General features: G+C 34.8%; 1 protein-coding gene across 4 annotated transcripts in view; it reads left to right on the top strand.

Moving 5' to 3' along the window:
* Positions 1-19,857, top strand: part of RPS6KA6 (ribosomal protein S6 kinase A6) — a 152,429-nt gene that overhangs the window by 73,579 nt on the left and 58,993 nt on the right. For all 4 annotated transcript variants that reach the window (XM_062183246.1, XM_062183244.1, XM_062183243.1 and 1 more), the window contains 5 exons: positions 7,052-7,158; positions 7,402-7,439; positions 16,562-16,704; positions 19,203-19,273; positions 19,511-19,599. In XM_062183246.1, coding sequence (XP_062039230.1) covers positions 7,052-7,158; positions 7,402-7,439; positions 16,562-16,704; positions 19,203-19,273; positions 19,511-19,599 — 448 coding nt within the window. The remainder of the gene's footprint in view (positions 1-7,051; positions 7,159-7,401; positions 7,440-16,561; positions 16,705-19,202; positions 19,274-19,510; positions 19,600-19,857) is intronic.

Raw genomic sequence — 19,857 nt, 5'->3', positions numbered from 1 at the left:
GTTACAGATATTTCAGGCAGAAGAATAAATTCTATCCTTGTCAACTTCATTTTGTCTTGAAGTGGGAGTCTGGGAGTAGCATTTTAATTGGGTGATAGTGGTTCAAAATTTTGCTTCCAGAATTTACTTTATTTAGCGTGGAAGAATTCCAGTTGATTCCCAGAGCTCTGGAAGTTGCTCTGGAAAGGGAATAGTATGTTTTGTGATGCTAGCCAGTGCTTAAGTGGCTAAGGTCTCTGGCTTATATCTGTCTACGTCCAGTGCAGAACATGCCATGCATGAGCATAGTGTATTGTTCATTACAGAACAGAATTAAGTATATGTTAGGATCTGTCTAAGGACCCCCTTGCAAGGAGGGTCTTCAAAGGACCTTGTTAAAAGCTGGTCCCAGGACATAGAGGGTCAACAGTATAATCAGGCATCAGTATTCATTACATCTTGTGTTCGATTTTAGAAGTGTCACAAATATGTTTGAAAATTATTACTTGTAGTCATTTCTAATTTTCTTTTAAACTCTTCAGACCTCCATTCTCGATGTGGGACTATCTAAACTCATACTAGCACAGAGATGCAGTCAGTAAGTTTTGATTCCTAAGTCTGGAATATTAGCTAAGAGCAAGCATTTTAAATGCATTTCCCAAAAGAAAATAATTCAATATATTCATTGAACAGAAACATTTTAGAAAATGACTCAATGATATTTCTCTAGATAGCTGATTAATAAGTAGTGTTTTTTGGTTATAATTCACTTGTATGTGCAAAGATTTGTTAAATAATCCAGAAAACTTACTTTATTTTTTTAGAAAAAAAACTTTTTAAAAGTACATGTTTGTATGTGTTAAAGAATTTTAAAATGTATGTCATTTATATTTTTAAAAGGTACTTCCCCCAATTTTTCTCTACTAAAATGTATGTACACATGTACACACAGAGACACACAGAAATACATAAACATGCAAAACTGTTACTCCATGCTCTACTAATATCAAGGAAATAGTAGGAGGTTGGATAACTGGCACCCAAACACAATGAGATACAAGTAACAAGTTTTAGTGTTCCATAGGCCAGTGGGGTGACTGTAGTTTACAATAATAGATTATAAACTGGAAAAGAAGAGCTGATAGGTTCCAAACACAGGAAAAGATAAGGAAATAAAAGGCTCATTGCCTGACTTGATTGGTTTATGCTGTGTATATGTTAAAATATTACACTGTACCCCATACAGATATACAAGTTTTACATACAAATTTTTTAAAAGAACATATAGTACAATGAGTAGCTGATTATTTTATTTGATTTATTTTTTTTTAAACTTTTATTTAATGAATATAAATTTCCAAAGTATAGCTTATGGGTTACAATGGCTTCCTCCCTCCCATAACTTCCCTCCCGCCCGCAACCCTCCCCCCTCCCGCTCCCTTTCCCCTTCCATTCATGTAAAGATTCATTTTCAATTCTCTTTGTATACAGAAGATCAATTTAGTATATATTAGGTAAAGATTTCAACATTTTGCCCATATAGCAACATCAAGTGAAAAAACTACCATTGGATTACTAATTATAGCATTAAATAGCAATGTACAGCACATTAAAGACAGAGATCCTACATAATTTTTTTTTCAAAATAATTAATTTTCTATGCCATTTCCATTTTAACACCAGGTTGTTTTTTTTTTTCCATTTCCAATTCTCTTTATATACAGAAGATCACTTCAGTATATAATTAGCAAAGACCTCATCAGTCTGCGCCCACACAGAAACGCAAAGTATAAAAATACTGTTTCAGTACCAGTCATAGCATCACTTGGCTTTAGACGACACATTAGGGACATTTGAAAGAGTTACACAGAGAGAAGGAGAGGCAGAGAGAGTCAGAGAGAGAGAGAGAGAGACAGAGAGAGGTCTTCCATCTGCTGGTTCACTCCCCAATTGGCTGCAAGGGTTGGAGCTGTGCTGATCCAAAGCCAGGAGCCAGGAGCTTCTTCCAGGTCTCCCGAGGGGGTGCAGGGGCCCAAGGACTTGAGTCATCTTCTACTGCTTTCCCAGGCCATAACAGAGAACTGGATTGGAAATGAGCAGCGGGGACTCAAAAGTGGCACTCATATGGGATTCTGGCACTGCAGGCAATGGCTTTACCTGATATGCCACAGCGCAGGCCCCTGATTATTTTAAAGCTGTCTGTTCTTCCAAGGTGAATTCATTGGCTTAAGCAAAACTTAGAATGAGGCTTTTAAAGGAATTGATTTGTTTGAAATGGACAGTTATTTTACAGTTTATCTAGAAAAATAAACAAATGATAGGTGAAATTAAAAAAAAATGTTCCCTTTCTTTAGTTCTTTCTTAAAACTTTGTAGAGATTCTCTGAAAGAGAATTGTATCAATGCAAGATTTGAGACATACTATATAGCCCAAGAATGTCCTGCTATATGACTTACTGTGTACTATTATGATAAAGAAAGAATCACAAAATAGTAGCAAAAAGATCGGTGGTTCATTACATAGTATTTGAGAAATTACTTAGGTATTTGAAAATGCCATCTCTATCATATAAAAATAAATTGGAATTATGTTATAGAATCAGTCTAGATCATTTCTTGGCCTTTTGGCTAAGATTAAGTGTAGAATTCAGTGTGGAAAAAGAATTACTGTAACCCCAAAAATGCAGCTGAGTATTTATTTGATCATTTAATGAAGTTCTCATTAAGCATTAAAGTAATGAGGAAAATCATACAGAAATGATATATAAATTTATTTATGTAAAATGAAGAATTACTGAACAGCAAAACCAGCACAAAGTTGGAAAATATTTGCAACTAACATGTTGGAGAACTGATGGTTTTAATATTGAAAGGGCTTGTACCAATAGAGAAAACATAAGTTAATAATGGAATATAGGCAAAAATATTATTGCTAATTCATGAAAAAACAGGCCACTCACTAAACTTTAAAAAATGTCCAGCCTAAGAATCAAAATTGAAATTAAAATATAAATAATGCTGGTTTTGTATATCCAATTTGAAAAGATTTTTAAAAGGATGTATTCAGTGCTGTTTTGGATGTGCTAAGACAGATGCTTTTGTAAACTGCTGATGGGAGTGAAAATTAATATAACCATTCTGGAAAGTAATTTTGTTGTATATGTCAGGAATCTTGGACTACTTATGTTCCTTGACCCAATATTTCCGGTTTGATTTCTTTAGAATCCATTTTGCAGAAATATAAATATTAATCAAGACATGTTCATATTATAGAGTTTTTTTAAATAGTGAAAACCTAGTAATAACCTGAATGTCCAAAAGGGGAATGTTTAGGTAAATCATAGTAAATTGAAATGATTGATACTGTGTATATTAGAAACTGTTTGTAAGTAAAGTTTAAAAATATGGGAGAGTGCTTATTATATAGCATTATGTGGTGACAGAAGAGGCCACTAACTAGTATGTATAATGATTTCAACTATGTTAAAACATACACTCACACAAATATTCATGTTGTACATACACAAATGATTTGAAGAGAAGGTAACAAAATTTGTAGATACTTTTCTCAGGGTGCTTGAGTTTTAAATGATTTCCATCATTTTTAAAGCTTAAGAATAGCAATTTTTAGTAACAAATCATTGTTATTGTTAAGCTATTGTTATTTGTATATATGTATGTTATGTATTTGAGAGGTAGAGAGAGACACAAACACAAAGAAAGATACAAAGAGCCAGACAGAGAGAGAGAATTCCCATCTACTGGTTCACTCCCCAAATGCCCACAGTGGCAGGGCTGGGCTGGGCTGAACTCAATCCAGGTATACCACCACAGGTGGCAGGGACTCAATTACTTGAGCCATCACTACTTCTTCCCCAGTTTTGCATTAGCAGGAAGCTGGAATCAGTAACTGGAGCTGGATTTCAAACTCAGGCCTTCTGGTAAGGGATGTGGGCATCTTAACTGTTTTCTTACCTGCTGGACTAAATGCCTGCCCCTGAAAGGTTATTCTTAAGGAAAAATATCCCTGAGTTCAAATCTTGGATCTCCTTCTTACTAGTTGTGTTTTTTGGGCAGGTTACTTAATCACTCCAAGTTTTTCTCCATGTGTAAGATGTTGATAAAACATACTTCATAAAGCTGTTTGAAGATTGTAACATTGTAGGTCCAGTGCTTGGTACACAGTTAATTGCTACCTAGCAAGTTTATTTTTTTTAAGATTTATTTTATTTTATTTTATTTGAAAGACTGAGTTACAGAGAGTGTGAGGCAAAAAGAGAGATATTTTCCATCCACTGGTTTACTCCCGAAATGATTGCCATGGCTTGGGCTGAGCTAGTCCAAAGCCAGGAGTCAGGAGTTTCTTTTGGGTCACCCACATGGGAGGCAGGGGCCCAAGTATTTGGGTATTTGGGCCATCCTCTGCTGCTTTCAGAGGCATAATAGCAGAGAACTGGATCAGAAATGGAACAGCTGGGACTTGAACCAGCACGTATATGGATGTTGGCATTGCAGGCGATGGCTTAACTTGCTGTACCACGTTGCCAACCCTGTTAGTAAGTTTCTTCTCATCCATCATGAGAGTTTCCATCAAGACAACTTTATAACAAGATGATATATTTGCCATAAACTCTAGCCTAGGCAACAGTTTTTTTCTTTTCTTTTTTTTAAAGATGTATTTATTTTACTTGAAAGAGTTACACAGAGAGAGAAGGAGAGGCGGGGGAGGGGAGCGAGGTAGAGGTCTTCCATCTGATGGTTCACTCCCCAGTTGGCCGAAATGGTCGGCACTGCTCTGATCCAATGCCAGGAACCAGGAGCTTCTTCCGGGTCTCCCATGCCAGTGCAGGGGCCCAAGGGCTTGGGGCATCTTCTACTGCTTTCCCAGGTTGTAGCAGAGTGCTGGATCAGAAGTGAGCAGCCGGGTCTTGAACTGGCACCCATATAGGATGCCGGCACTGCAGGCAGTGGCTTTACCCACCATGTCACAGCACCGGCTCCTCTTTTTTTTTTTTTTAAAGATTATTATTTATTATTTATTTATTTGAGTGGTAGAGTTACACACCGTGAGAGGGAGAGAGAGAGAAAGGTCTTCCATCTGCTGGTTCACTCCCCAAATGGCCACAACAGCTGGAGCTGAGCTGAGCAGAGCTGAGCCAGGAGCTTCTTCCTGGTCTCCCACACGGGTGCAGGGGTCTAAGCACTTGGGCCGTCTTCTGCTATTTTCCCAGGCTGTACCAGAGAGCCATATGGGAAAAGGAGTAGCCAGGACTCAAACTGGTGCCCATATGGGATGCCGGCACCACAGGCGGAGGCTTTGCGCACTATGCCACAGTGCTGGCCCCAACTTTTTAAAGTTTTTTTTTCAATTTAGAGTTTTGGAAGATTTTTATTTAGTGTTTTTAAAAAGGTTATTTATTTGGAAGGTACACACACAAGTACACACACATACACACGCATACACACACACACAGCCCTTACATCTGCTGGTTTACTCCCCAGATACCTGCAACTGCTTGGACTGGACCAGGCCTAAGCCAGGACCCTGAACTCTTGCTGGGTCTGTGATGTGGGTATTAGGGATACAAGTACTTGAGCAATCACCTGTTGCCTCCCAGAGCGTGCATTAGCAGAAAGCTGGAAGCAGAAATGGAGCTGGGACTCAAAGCCACACACTTCCCTATAGGTTGTGGACATCCCAAGTGGGATCTTAACCAGTACATGAAATGTCTGCCCCTATGTAAGGTTTTCTCATGTGTTAGGTTTCAGTAAACATTTTGATTATCCTTGTCTGGAAATTAAATAAGTAAAGTGTACTTCTATTCCTAAGAAAGAGTAAAGTGAAAATTATGTTCTTAGACTTTACCGCTATAATATTCAAATTAATGCCCCTAAAAGTTAGCTAATAATCTGTTTTTCTGTTAATCATTTGTAAAGTAGATGGGGACTCAAAAGTTATCTTTAACTGCTCATTCTCTGCAATTTTACTAGTGGCCTGAATCTGCCATAATTCTAAATGGGGAGGCTATTGATAAGATTTTATGAGATTTTATTCAAATTTTGAGCCTTCTTAGTAATCCAGAATTTGCTTTCATGAAAATAACTCATTTCTAGAAAAATATGTGATTTGGCAAATATGAGACCCTTGATAAACCATAAATATTATATTGAATGGTTGACTAATATTCATTTTGTGTAAATTAACATTTACTTGTTGATTTGTATAGACATAAACCTGTAATAATACCTAGGATTGCACACCCAGCATTTTACAATTAACACAACTTTTTTCCCCACAGAACCTAATTTAATTCTTACAACAACCTTGTTAAGTAGATATAGCAATTATCATCCTTATTTTACAGATTTAGAAACTGAGGCTCGAGAGCTAAGTGGCATGTGTGATATTACAGTGCTGATTTGGATTTCAAGTCCATTACAGCTGTATACCCCAGCAGAAAAAGATTGAGGAATACTGTGCCAGTGTGCTCATTTGCTTTATTAATGGAAGAGGCTTGAAGCTATACTTTAAGCTAGAGATGAGTTTATAATTAATATGTAATAAAAGGGTTACTAATTAAAAACTTGATATTATATTAGAGGTTTTGGATTAGCAGAGCTGCTAAAAATTATATTCCTGAGACTTGAAAGGGTAGAAATAGTGATATGAACACTGTTAAAACAAGATATCCTGTATATTTCAAATACCATAAGGATATCACTGTTAAATCAGAGTACTGAAATTAATAATTGGTATTTTGACATCAAGTCATTTAAAAAAGGTAAATCCGGTGCTATTCATTCAGTGTAAGAACTTACACAAACAACATAATATGTTCAGGAAAATTTACGTAAAAATGGTCAATACTGAGGAGAAAGATTCCTAAAGAGTTTAGTTTCATCTCTCTAAAAATCTTAATTCTGTGGCATTCCTGATAATTATGCCAACTGTATGATAATTGAGTATGCTTATTTTCTTATTGTCTATATTTTTCTGTCTACTGGCTTTTAAAGAAACTTTAAGAATCAATATTGGAACAAAAGTCAAATGGTAAATTATTATTTTATTCTAGGTTCTGTTTACAGAGGAAGATGTGAAATTCTACCTTGCTGAATTGGCCCTTGCTTTGGATCATCTGCATCGATTAGGGATTGTATATAGAGACCTGAAGCCAGAAAAGTAAAGCTTTATTCTTATGTGTCCCTGTTAATTTCTAGAACTATGTTTTGACATACTCCATAATTCTGCATTTTATGTAATTATATGAAACTTATTTGTAAAAAGTAATCTTCATAAAGAAGGCATTGATTTATTTTAAACTAATATTTTAAAATTATTTAATATATGAAAAGAAATGCTAATTTTACATTTATGATTTTATATTAAATATTTCATCTTGTTGAATATAAATTTTATTTACAGCATTTTACTTGATGAAATAGGACATATCAAGTTAACAGGTATGCACATTTTCTTATACACTAATATTTTATACTTTTTATTTTAATGTATATTTGTCTAAGTGTATTTTTGTATTTTATTCTCTTTCTTGATTTGCTTTGCATTTTATTCATTCTTTCATGAACTACTGTTTGTTTAAAAATTAGTTTGCAATATGTTCTAATTAAAATATTAAAATTATATAATGGAAGCAGTATGCTAATTAAGAAATGACTTGATTTTCTATGTAAAAATATTTCATTTTAGTTTCAGTGTAGACTGACTTATCATAAATAGTCATCACATTTGAAATATAGTAGGGGCCGGCATTGTGGTATTGTGGGTAAAGCTGCCGCCTGTAGTGCCAGCATCCCATATAGGTGCTGGTTCAAATCCCTGCTGCACCACTTCCGAAAAGTCTCTCTGCTATGGCCTGGGAAAGCAGTAGAAGATGGCCCAAGTCCTTGGGCCCCTGCACCCACTTGAGAGACCCAGAAGAAGCTCCTGGCTCCTGGCTTTGGATCGGCACAGCACCAGCTGTTGCGGCCAATTGGGGAGTAAACCAGCAGATGGAAGACCTCTTTCACTTCTCTACCTTTCCTCTCTCTGTGTAACTCTGACATTCAAGTAAATAAATAAAATCTTAAAAAAAAAAAAAAGAAATATAGTGATACTCTTCCACCCCCTTCTGTAACTCTTGGCAACCACCTATCTGTTCTACAGCTCTATAATTTAATTATTTTGAGAGCATTATATAAGCCAGTGTTATACGACCATACAGTAGTCACACTCTTGAATATATATTCTGGAGAAATAAAAGCTTAATATCACATGAAATCATATACATGAATGTTTATAGCAACTCTGTTGTAATAAGCCAGGACTGGAAATGACCCAAATGTCTTTGAAAAGGTGAGTGAATAAATAAATTATAAGACATCCATAAAATGGAACACTATTCAGCAGTAAAAAGGAAAGAATGTTCAATTCATGTAACAACTTGGATGGATCCCAGGAGCATTATACGTAGGCACAATCAAAAGGTTACATGTGTTTTCAATAGGTGGTAAATTCTGTATTTATCAGAATGTTAGAACAGAAATAATATGAAGAGGTGATCTTTACAGATAATTTTGAACTGATACAGTTTAAAGCTAAGTTGTTCTGAATTCCTGAAAGTATACTACATTATTGTGAACATAAAGTAAAATTTAAAGATAAATTACCTTGCAAGCCAAAGTAAATGTGACAAATAAAATTTAATGAATCTTCCTGATTCATAGTCTGATTCTCTATCAGTTAAAATTTAATTAAAAATTAATTAGGATTTAATTCCTTCTTTTGTTTGCTTTTTCTTTTTTTAAAAGAAATTATTTATTTATTTTGAAAGGTAGAGTTATATATATAGGGAGGGAGAGACAGAGATATCTTCTATCCTCTGGTTCACTCCCCAAATGGCCAAGGTAGCCAGGAGCTCCCCAAATGGTCAGGTATCCAGGAGCTTCTTCCAGGTCTCCCATGTCAGTGAAGAGGCCCAATTACTTGAGCCATCCTCTGCTGCTTTCTCAGGCACATTAGCAGAGAGCTGGATCAGAAGTGGAGCAGCCTGGACTTGAACTGGTGCCCATATGGGATGCTGACACTGAAGGTAGTGGCTTTACCCACCATGCCACAGCATCAGCCCCTCATTTTTTTTCTTAATAAATTATATTTATATTATCAGAGGTGAGAAAGGTAAGAAAAGAATAGAATAAATTCCACTTAAATGTCTACTACAGTAGGGATAGTTGGGCAAATAATGATGCCTAAGATATTTTATATGTAGGCTTTTAATTTGAATTCTATTTTTTGATAATTTTTAGAGTCTTAAACTGGCTGTAGAGAGAATAATAGCTAAGATTAGTATTAATTTATAAACAAGGGATACAAGATGTTTAATGGGAAGAAAGTGTGTTTCATAATTTGTAAAACAATTCAATTAGAATGACACTAACATTTCTTCTAAATAATGTATACAATAATAAGTATTATCCAGTTTATAGTTTTATGATTATAACCTAAATTCAGTGTTTTGTGATGAGTAGGATACTTCATAGTATTCCAATGAGGTTTGTTAAGTGTAAACATTGACAGCAGGTTTTTTAAAGGCTATTTTCCTTTTCATACTTTCAATTTCTTTTGTTTGTATGTTCCTTTTTTATTTATCTTTTTCTCTTGTTTTTCCTCTGTGTGTCTTTCTCCCTTATCCTTCTCTTCCCATTGCCTTCCTTCCTTCCTTCCTTCCTTCCTTCCTTTTTGAACACCATAGTCAAAGGAAACATACTGATTGTTATTTGACATTGATACTAGTGGGGTGTTTGTGGGCTGTGGTGAGGTAGAAATGTCTCATCCAGGCTAGGTCTTCACCCACAATCTAAGTTTCCACAGAGTAATTTTAGGATATCTGCCAAACATTTTTTTAACTTGTTGACTTTAAAATTTTGGCAGATTTAAGTAATGGACCTAATGTTTAGCAGTCTACTCTGTACTGGCAATAGACCATAGAAAAGTTAACTGTGCTTTGATCTTATTGGCCTCATACTGGGATGGTTATATAGCAGAAGATTAATAGAATGAGAGAAATATCCCCAAATATCTGTATACTTGTTAATACATTATTTATATTTTCTTTGTAACTTAATTTTTTCATGAAATCTTCCCCTTCTCCCATGATCTATATAAAAACTAACTATATGACATGACTTGCCTATTTAGACAATCATGCTTAATCATAATATCCCACTAAAATGATAATTGAAACATAGAATTGATTTGATTGTTATTGCTATATTTTTTGAGGGATACAACTCAGGGATCATTTCCATAAAGGAAGAAAAAATGTGCAGCATCAGAATTTCAAAATCATATGTACTTGAAATGAATATTTTCTGACAAAAATGTATATCTGAGAAAATAATTTTAAATGGTTTTGATAATTACTTGCAAATAAATCTGAAATTACTTACAGTAAATACCCACTAAATTATTGTGTTCTGAATTTGCTTTTTTATATAATAAAGTTACCTTATAAAGGAGTCATGTAAGGTTACAAGGATGTGAAATACTGCCCCACACTCCCCAAAATACTTTCTTGATATAGATGATTCCTATGTTTTATTTTCAAATTGGTGTTTTGGAAAAAACACTGTGTAACATTATTCTTATTTGATCGTGTAGCTATTTTTATAATTGTAAAATTTTTGTCAATTGCTGAGAAAATTCTAGTATTACATATCAGCTTTGTCACAAAACCAGCATAACAGAAAGTATATGGATTGTTATAACTTTCCGAAAGATAAAAGAAGGATAAAAAATGCTCCTTGTTCCCCACTTCTCTCTGAAATGGCCAATGAAGCCAGTGTTCTCTATAAAACGGGTAGTATAAGAACCATGAGATCATTTGGACTGGCCCTGCCAGTGCAACCACAGGTGGGACTCAAAATTCAGTAGATCTATAGCAGCCTGACTTTTAAAAGTTGATCATTTTGCATGGCCCAAATTTCCAAATGGCCCTTGGCAGAAAAAAGGTTCCCCGTCCCTGCTTAAAGGTATGTTATATTTACCTGAACTAAATTTGCATCTTAGCTTGCACTACATTTAATTTTCCAAATGGAATTTTCAAAGTTTAAAAGTCCTGAAATATAGGAAAACAACATAACAGTTTGTTGAAAAATATTTTAGAAACTATACTTAAAATTATAATGCATGAAGTTATTGTACAAGGATAAGTGTATTTTAAAATTTTTTTTTCTTTGACAGGCAGAGTGGACAGTGAGAGAGAGAGAGAGAAAGAAAGGTATTCCTTTTCCCTTGGTTCACCCTGCAATGGCCACTGCGTCCGGTGCGCTGCGGCCGGCGCATCACACTGATCCGAAGCCAGGAGCCAGGTGCTTCTCCTGGTCTCCCATGCGGGTGCAGGGCCCAAGCACTTGGGCCATCCTCCACTGCACTCCCCGGCCATAGCAGAGAGATGGCCTGGAAGAGGGGCAACTGGGACAGAATCTGGCACCCTGACCGGGACTAGAACCTGGTGTGCCGGCGCCGCAGGTGGAGGATTAGCCTATTGAGTCGTAGCGCTGGCCCGGGATAAGTGTATTTTTTTTCCATTTATTAAAATTTTATTTAATGAATATAAATTTCCAAAGTACAGCTTATGGGTTACAATGGCTTCCCCCCTCCCATAACTTCCCTCCCTCCCGCAACCCTTCCCTTTCCTGCTCCCTCTCCCCTTCCATTCACATCAAGATTCATTTTCAATTCTCTTTATATACAGAAGATCAGTTTAGTATATATTAGGTAAAGATTTCAACAGTTTGCCCCATATAGCAACACAAAGTGAAAAAAACTACAGTTGGAGTACTAGTTATAGCATTAAATAACAGTGTACAGCACATTAAAGACAGAGATCCTACATAATATTTTTTTAAAATTAATTAATTTTCTATGCCATTTCCAATTTAACACCAGGTTGTTTCTTTTCATTTCCAATTATCTTTATATACAGCATATCGATTCAGTATATAATTAGTAAAGACCTCATCAGTTTGTACCCACACAGAAACACAAAGTATAAAAATACTGTTTCAGTACTAGTTATAGCATCACTTCACATTAGACAACACATTAAGGACAGATCCCACATGGGATGTAAGTACACAGTGACTCCTGCTGCTGACTTAACAGTTTGACACTCCTGTTCATGGTGTCAGCAATCTCCCTAGGCTCCAGTCATAAGTTGTCAGGGCTATGGAAGCCTTTAGAGTTCGCTGACTTTGATCTTATTCCAATAGGGTCATAGTCAAAGTGGAAGTTCTCTCCTCCCTTCAGAGAAAGGTACCTCCTTCTTTGATGGCCCCGTTCTTTCCACTGGGATCTCACTCGCTGAGATCTTTCATTTAGGTCTTTTTTTTTCCATGGTATCTTGGCTTTCCATGCCTATAATACTCTCATGGGCTCTTGAGCCAGATCCGAATGCCTTAAGGGCTGATTCTGAGGCCAGAGTGTTGTTTAGGACATCTGCCATTCTATGAGTCTGCTGTGTATCCCGCTTCCCATGTTGGATCCTTCTCTCCCTTTTTGATTCTATCAGTTAGTATTAGCAGACACTTGTCTTGTTTGTGTGATCCCTTTGACTCTTAGACCTATCAGAGCCATCAATTGTGAGCTGAAATTGATCACTTGGACTAGTGAGATGGCATTGGTACATGCCACCTTGACGGGATTGTGTTGGAATCCCCTGGCACATTTCTAACTCCACCATTTGGGGCAACTACGATTGAGCATGTCCCAAATTGTACATCTCCTCCCTCTCTTTTTCCACTCTTAAATTTAACAGGGATCACTTTTCAGTTAAAATTTAAACACCTAAGAATAATTGTGTGTTATTTACAGAGTTCAACCACTAGTACTAGAACAACAACGACAAATACTATAACTCCATAGAATACTATACAGCAGTAAGAAACAACGAAACCCGGTCATTTGCAACAAGATGGAGCAATCTGGAAAACTTCATGCTGAGTGAATTAAGCCAGTCCCAAAAAGACAAATATCATTTGTTTTCCCTGATGGGCGACAACTGAGCACCAAAGGGGAAACCTGTTAAGTGAAATGGACACTATAAGAAACAATGACCTGATCAGCTCTTGTCCTGACCCTAGATGTACAATGTAATACTTTATACTTTTTAGTATTTGTTTGTTGTTGTTCTAGTACTAGTGGATAAGTGTATTTTTAAATGAGAATATTTGAGCATGGTTAGAAGTCCGTTTGGAGAAACCTTAATATTGTTGATATTGGAATTTTATTGAAAAAGAGCAACATAGGTCTGATAGCTGTTAAGTGTTTTTTTTTTTCATTTTTGAAATTAGAGGGTAATTTCCTACAGTTAAACTCATCCTTCTGATCTTTGTGAGATGGAAGGAGCTGTTCTATATCTTGAATGCATCAGTGTTAACGTCCTGGCTGTTATTGTATCATAGTTCCACATGATGTTTCGCTAGGGGAAACTGAGTAAAGGGTAAATGGGATTTCTGTGGTATTTTACGTAGCTACATATATATCTGCAATTATCTCAAAATACAAACTTTACTTTAAAAATCACTTCCTTAGGTAGTTCTGTAAGTTTTGATAGATTAACCACCAAAATATAAACATAAAACAGTTCTATAAGCACCAGATTCTTTGTTGTAAGTCAATCCTCCCCTATTTCAAACCAACTACCAACTTGTTCTCTGTCCCTATAGTTTTTCCCTTTCCACAATATAATATAAACATAGGCACATAATATGCCTTTTGAGTTTGGCTACATTTACTTAGCATAGTGCATTTGAGACTCATCCACATTTTTGCATATATTGGTGGTCTAAATTGCTGAGTAGTGTTTGCATTTTATGGTTACTACCATGGTTTGTTTATTCATTCCCTAATAAGGGTTGTTTGGGTTATTTCTTTATATTGGCAAAGACAAGTAAAACCACTATATGAAGGTTCTTTTTTTAATGTGACTATAAATTTTTATTTCATTTGAGTATATTTCTAAGAAGTAAGATGACTTGGTCATATGGTAAGTGTTCATTTAATTTATTGAGAAACTTCCAAACTCTTTTCCAAAGCGGTTACACTGTTTTACATACCCATCAACAATGTGCAAGAGCTCCTGTTGTTCTCAATCCTCATCAATACTTGGTATTGTTAGTATTTTTATATTTCCCTATTCTAGTGGGAATGAAGCTGTTTCTCATAATGGTTTAAATTTGTGTTTCCATCATAATTAATGGCACTGAGCATCCTTTCATGTATTTATTTATTCGGAGAAGTGTCCATTAACATCTTTTGCCCATTTTAGAAATTGAATTGTTTATTTTCTTTGAATTTTGAATTTTTGATAGACTGACTACAAGTCCTTTATATTTGCAAATATTTTCTCCAAGTCTATAGTTTCTTTTACATTTTCTTAATTGATGAACAGTTTTTAATTTTAATTAAATCCTGTGTATCAACTTTTTTCTTTCATAGATTATCCTTTTGTTGTTGTATCTAAGAAGCTTATGTCTAATCCAGGATCACAAATATTTCTTCTATGTTTTCTTTTGGAAAATTTTATAGTTTTGTGTTTTGTGTTTAGATCCATGCTCTGTTTTGAGTTAATGTTTGTTTATGATTTGTGGATGGATTTTCCTATATTGATGTCTGACTTGTTCTGGCACCAGCTGTTGATAAGTTGCCCTTTATCCATGGAATTGTGTTTGCACTTTTGTCAGAAATCAAATGGTAATATAGCCAGTTCTTTTATACTACAACATATATTAATGTACTGTACTATGAAAAGTTGCCTAGTAAAAATACAGGACTTAGGGGAAAATCAGGTTGAATTTAGCACTAAAAATATTTGGTCAGTGACACACTAAAACAAGAAAGTAAGCACTATTTAACATCTTCTAAGTGATTGATATATAAGGAATATAGTAATTATGGTAAAATTACTTTATGGAAGTGAGTATCAGAAAGTTTATATTTTGTCAATTATAATGGGGTGGTAGAAGTTAGACTATCTGCAATTGGAAGGAAATTTGTAACACTGGAGGTAGACAAGAGTGGCTTTATGGTAGATGTTTGAGGTGTGCACCTTTGTGCATTTTATGTATTTCCACTTGACTAAACTCAACTAGGTGTAGTTTTTTTATGTTCATCTAGTGTTTCTTGCAGACAAAATCACACATAAACCAATGCAGAATTTGAGTTATACTCAAATTGTTTCCTGTTATATCAAATGCATTGCAACAAATTATAGTTCAAAACAGAGGTTGTAGTCTATTAGGTAAGTATGTTATTAGACACCCTTCTGTTCCATTGATATGTATGTCTAGTCTTTCTCCATTGCCTATCTTGATTAAGTTTATTATAAATCTTGAAGTTAGATAGTATCGACCCTTTTTTGTCTCCTTTTTCAAAATTATTTTGGCTATTTCCTTTGCCTTTTTATATATATTTTAGAGTCAGCTTATTAATTTCACCAAAAGAGGTCTTGCTGGAATTTTTGTTGAAGTTATGTTTTTATTTATTACTCTCGATATAAATTTTAGGAGAGTTGATGTCTTAACATTGAATCTTCCAATCCACAGACATAGTCTCGCTCTCTACATAGGTCTACTTCTGTTTCCTTCTTCAGTGTTTCCAGTTTTTAGCATAAAAGTATTTCATTTATTTTAGATATTTCTACATATGTATTGTGTGATCTTTCTGAAGGTGTTATTATAAATGAAGTTTTTTTTATATTTCAACTTCCAGCTATTCCTTAGTAGTACATAAAAGACTGATATATTTATTTATTTGTTTGTTAAAGATTTATTTATTTATTTGAAAGAGTTACAGAGAGGAAGAGGCAGAGACAAAGAGAGAGAAGTCTTCCATCTGCTGGTTTACTCCCCAAATGGCTGCAGCAGTCATGGCTAGGCCAGACCAAAGTCAGGAGCCAGGAACTTTATCCTGGTCTCCCACGTGGGTAAAGAGGCCCAAACACTTGGGCCATCTTCACTACTTTCCCAGGTGTATTAGAAGGGAGTTGGTCAGAAGCAGAGCTGCCGGAACTTGAACCAGTGCCCATTCGGGATGCCAGTGCTGCAGGCTATACCACATTTGTATACCTGCTACACCACAATGCTGGCACTAAGATTGATTTTTATATATTTCTATCTTTAGCTATTTGAAATCTTTAAAGAAAAAGCAGACTCACCGAAGCTAAAGCAAAATTTACTATTTTACTTTAAAATGTAAAAGTTACTGTTTTGTCTTACTCTAAATTTTAAAATTTAGAACAATATGCATCTTTAATTTAGTTCCTATTCCCTTAGAACTGTTGCATAATATTCTGCCACCATTCTGAAAGCATGAATTTTGAGGATGAGATTTAACTGAGAGTTTTTCAATGCTTATAGAATATCATATCGTTATGAAATGCAGGCCCCTGTCTTTTATCAGTGTTACAGGAACTTTCTTAGGCTATCCATAAGTCATTTTAATGTTTAATGCTTTATTTTGTCTGTTTTGGTATTTTCTATTTTCTGAAGTTTTTCAGATTTTTTTTTTTGCAAAACCATTACAGATTTTGGACTCAGCAAAGAGTCAGTAGATCAAGAAAAGAAGGCTTACTCATTTTGTGGTACAGTAGAGTATATGGCTCCTGAAGTAGTAAATAGGAGAGGCCATTCCCAGAGTGCTGATTGGTGGTCGTATGGTGTACTTATGGTAAGCAGCATTGTATCAATACGTGCTTAATATTATTTAGAATTTTATTTTAATTAATTTTGGGGATATGTCAGATAGGAGGATTTCTGATAATTCATGATTGAAATTGAAAAATTAAGGTTTTGGTGTTCAAATTTTATTCAAAGTTGTTAGTAAAAGGGTAAATGATAGCAGTTCTATAAAAAAACTATTCATATAAGAAATAAGTCTGCCAGGATCTAGATTTCAGAATACTGAGTTTGGTAGTTATATGATATTGTAGGTGTCTCAGAATTTAGCACCTAAGCACATACTGTCTTATTGACAAATTGTTTCAAGCATGTCCTAGAAAGATTGTAAACCTGTTGAGGAAAGGGATCATGTCTTCTACTATATTTTTAATCTCAACAGTACCTGGCATAGTGAACATTTAGTAGATTCTTAATAAGTATAGACTAATTTGGTGTGAGATTAAGCATAGAATTTTCTGTATTAAGTAGGATGATAGAAGAAAAATACTGAATCCGATATAATTTGTTTATCAAGTCTTATAATCCATTTTGCCCATTTGTTACTGAATGACACATTGTATGGCACAGAAGTGCCTATTATAAACCAGGCATTTGGGGAAGGTGCTTGTGTGAGGACCATTTCAAATACAGGATTTGGCATTTTCTGTGACCCAAGAAGGTATACAATCTAGTTGGGAAAACAATTGGAATTGCTAAAAAACAAAACAAAACAAAACTGACTAGAAGTACCATTAGAAGTAAAGGGGAGTCTAGATAAGTTGATGTAGGAAAAATGGAGGAGGTAGAATTTAAGTTAAGGCATGAAAGATAGATAACATTTAAATAGTTGGTATGACAAGAAGGAGAGTATTGCAGTCATATTAACAAAGGCTTGGAGAACCAGTTTAACCAGAGTAGTAGAGAGAGAAAGAGAATGTGGAGGAAGTGAAACTGTAAAACTATGAGTTTATGCTTGTGATTTTTTTTTGGTAGTAATATATTATAGATTCTTAAATACAATGGTACTTCGAGAAAAATTGTATTTTGGGAAGATTAGCATTGACAGCATTACAAAAATGGATTGAAAATGGAAGAAACCAGAAACCAGGATACCAAAAAGGTCTTGCAAACATTGCCGATTATAGAATATAAAAGAGACAATGTTAAAGACATTGCAAAGGAAGTAGTTACCAACCTTAGTAGCAGATTAAATGATACAGATGAAACAGAGGGTAACGGTTAAAGGTAATACCTGTTAAGTTTATGAACTTTAGGGGATTAAAAGAAAGAGCAATGAATAGAAAAGAGATAACTCACTAGGACAACTGGTTTTGGAAGTAAGGAGAGAATTTAGTTTTAACCTGAGCTATAGGTTACTTTATTAACTCCTGTATGATGATAAATTAGGAGGGGCAGTGGAGAGGAAAATCAGAATAATTTGGACTTATTTAATCTACATGCTTAGATATATACATGTTCTTTGTTATGTGTGTACATGTGCACACACACACACATTCACTCAGCTATACCACCTATAGCTAGGGGGAGATATGATTTCCATGTTCTGTCCTTCTGCTCTTCTTTCTCTCCCTTCTTAGACTAGTAGCCATCTAGTTCCCAAGGGTGAACCATTACTGTAGATTTGGGAGGAAACAGTGAAGTTTGAGAGAGATTGAGGCTGGATCGGAATATTTGAGATTCATGAGGGTATGGAAGAATTGGAAGGATAAGGTATTTTAGATTTGGATTTCATGTAAATGAGCAGAAAACTAAAGCAAAAACTACTTTTTTGAGTCTTTTTGAGATTTAAATATTAGAGATGTAAAAACTTTTCAGTGAACTATAATGATCTTTATTTTTAAACCTAGTCTTTTTATATCATCGCTTAATGTTCTAGTTAGATGCATTACAATTAAGTCTCTTTGGGAAAATCTTTTCCTTATGCTGTGTACACCTGTCTTAATTTTTTAAGGATATTGTCATGCATGTGTATGTGTGCGTGTGTGTATGTGTGCTGCCTCTTGTCCTACCTGTCTTACTGGTTCCTGTTTTGGCGGGGGCAGGGGTGAGTGGGGAGAGTGAGAGGAATGAGATCGATTAAATCTTTCTTGGGCATGTATGAATTGAAATGCTTTGGCACGTATTTTTTCTTTTCTCTTTATTGTTTAATGCTTGCTTTCAAAAACATATCTTTGTTTTCAAAGAAAATTCTTTGTGTGTATTTTCAAATTGCTTTGACTTTGGGAACTTAGCCAAATTAGAAAAGAAAAAGGTAATGGTTGGTTTTTATCTGTTACATTTCCCCTACCAGGACAACTGGTGTGTGTGTGTGTGTGTGTGTTTCTTTGTGTAAGTCACCTAGTTTTTTGGTCCTGTTTTGATCCCCTATCATTTGAATCCTTCATGTATTGATGATCATGTAGTATAAGTCTCAGTTTTTTTCTGAAGAATTTCATTATATATTCTAAGTTGTGCTAAATTGACTGTAGGCTTTTTTTTGTTTTTTAGTTTGAAATGCTTACTGGTACTCTGCCATTTCAAGGTAAAGACAGAAATGAGACCATGAATATGATATTAAAGTAAGTGTAAATACTATCTTTTACTTTTTGGAGAAAATCCCTTGCTTTCAGTTTTGAGAAACGAAATGTGGTTTTAAATTTACACAAATGAATGTAGTTTTTACACTGTCTTCTTCCTTCTCCTGCCATATAGGGGACATTATTTGCCGTTATAAAAGCACTTTATTTTTTTTTAGATTTGTCAACTTTGAAATGTACCTAGATTTAAGAGAAATTTTTCTAAAATCTCTTTTCCAGAGCAAAACTTGGAATGCCTCAGTTTCTTAGTGCTGAAGCACAGAGTCTTCTAAGGATGCTATTCAAAAGGAATCCAGCAAATAGATTGGGTATTGTTTATTTTCTTAGCCTTTGTAAAAATATACAGTGTATTTTGGGAGGATAATTACATCTTTATATTTTCTGTTTCATTTAAATTTATTTACTACTATGTATAGTTATACTTAAAATTTTACATTTTGTATGTACACTCCTGAAACAGTAACTTCTATTACATCTGTGATTGAAAAATTGAATGGTCTACTTAATCAAAAGTTTTCCTTAATATGTATCATTATGTATATAATCTGGAGTATGTGTTTTGAAAT

The sequence above is a fragment of the Lepus europaeus genome, chromosome X (genome assembly GCF_033115175.1).
Source record: "Lepus europaeus isolate LE1 chromosome X, mLepTim1.pri, whole genome shotgun sequence".
Taxonomy (NCBI): domain Eukaryota; kingdom Metazoa; phylum Chordata; class Mammalia; order Lagomorpha; family Leporidae; genus Lepus; species Lepus europaeus.
The sequence above is the reverse complement of the archived record's forward strand: the minus strand, read 5'-3'. Positions and strand labels throughout refer to the sequence as shown.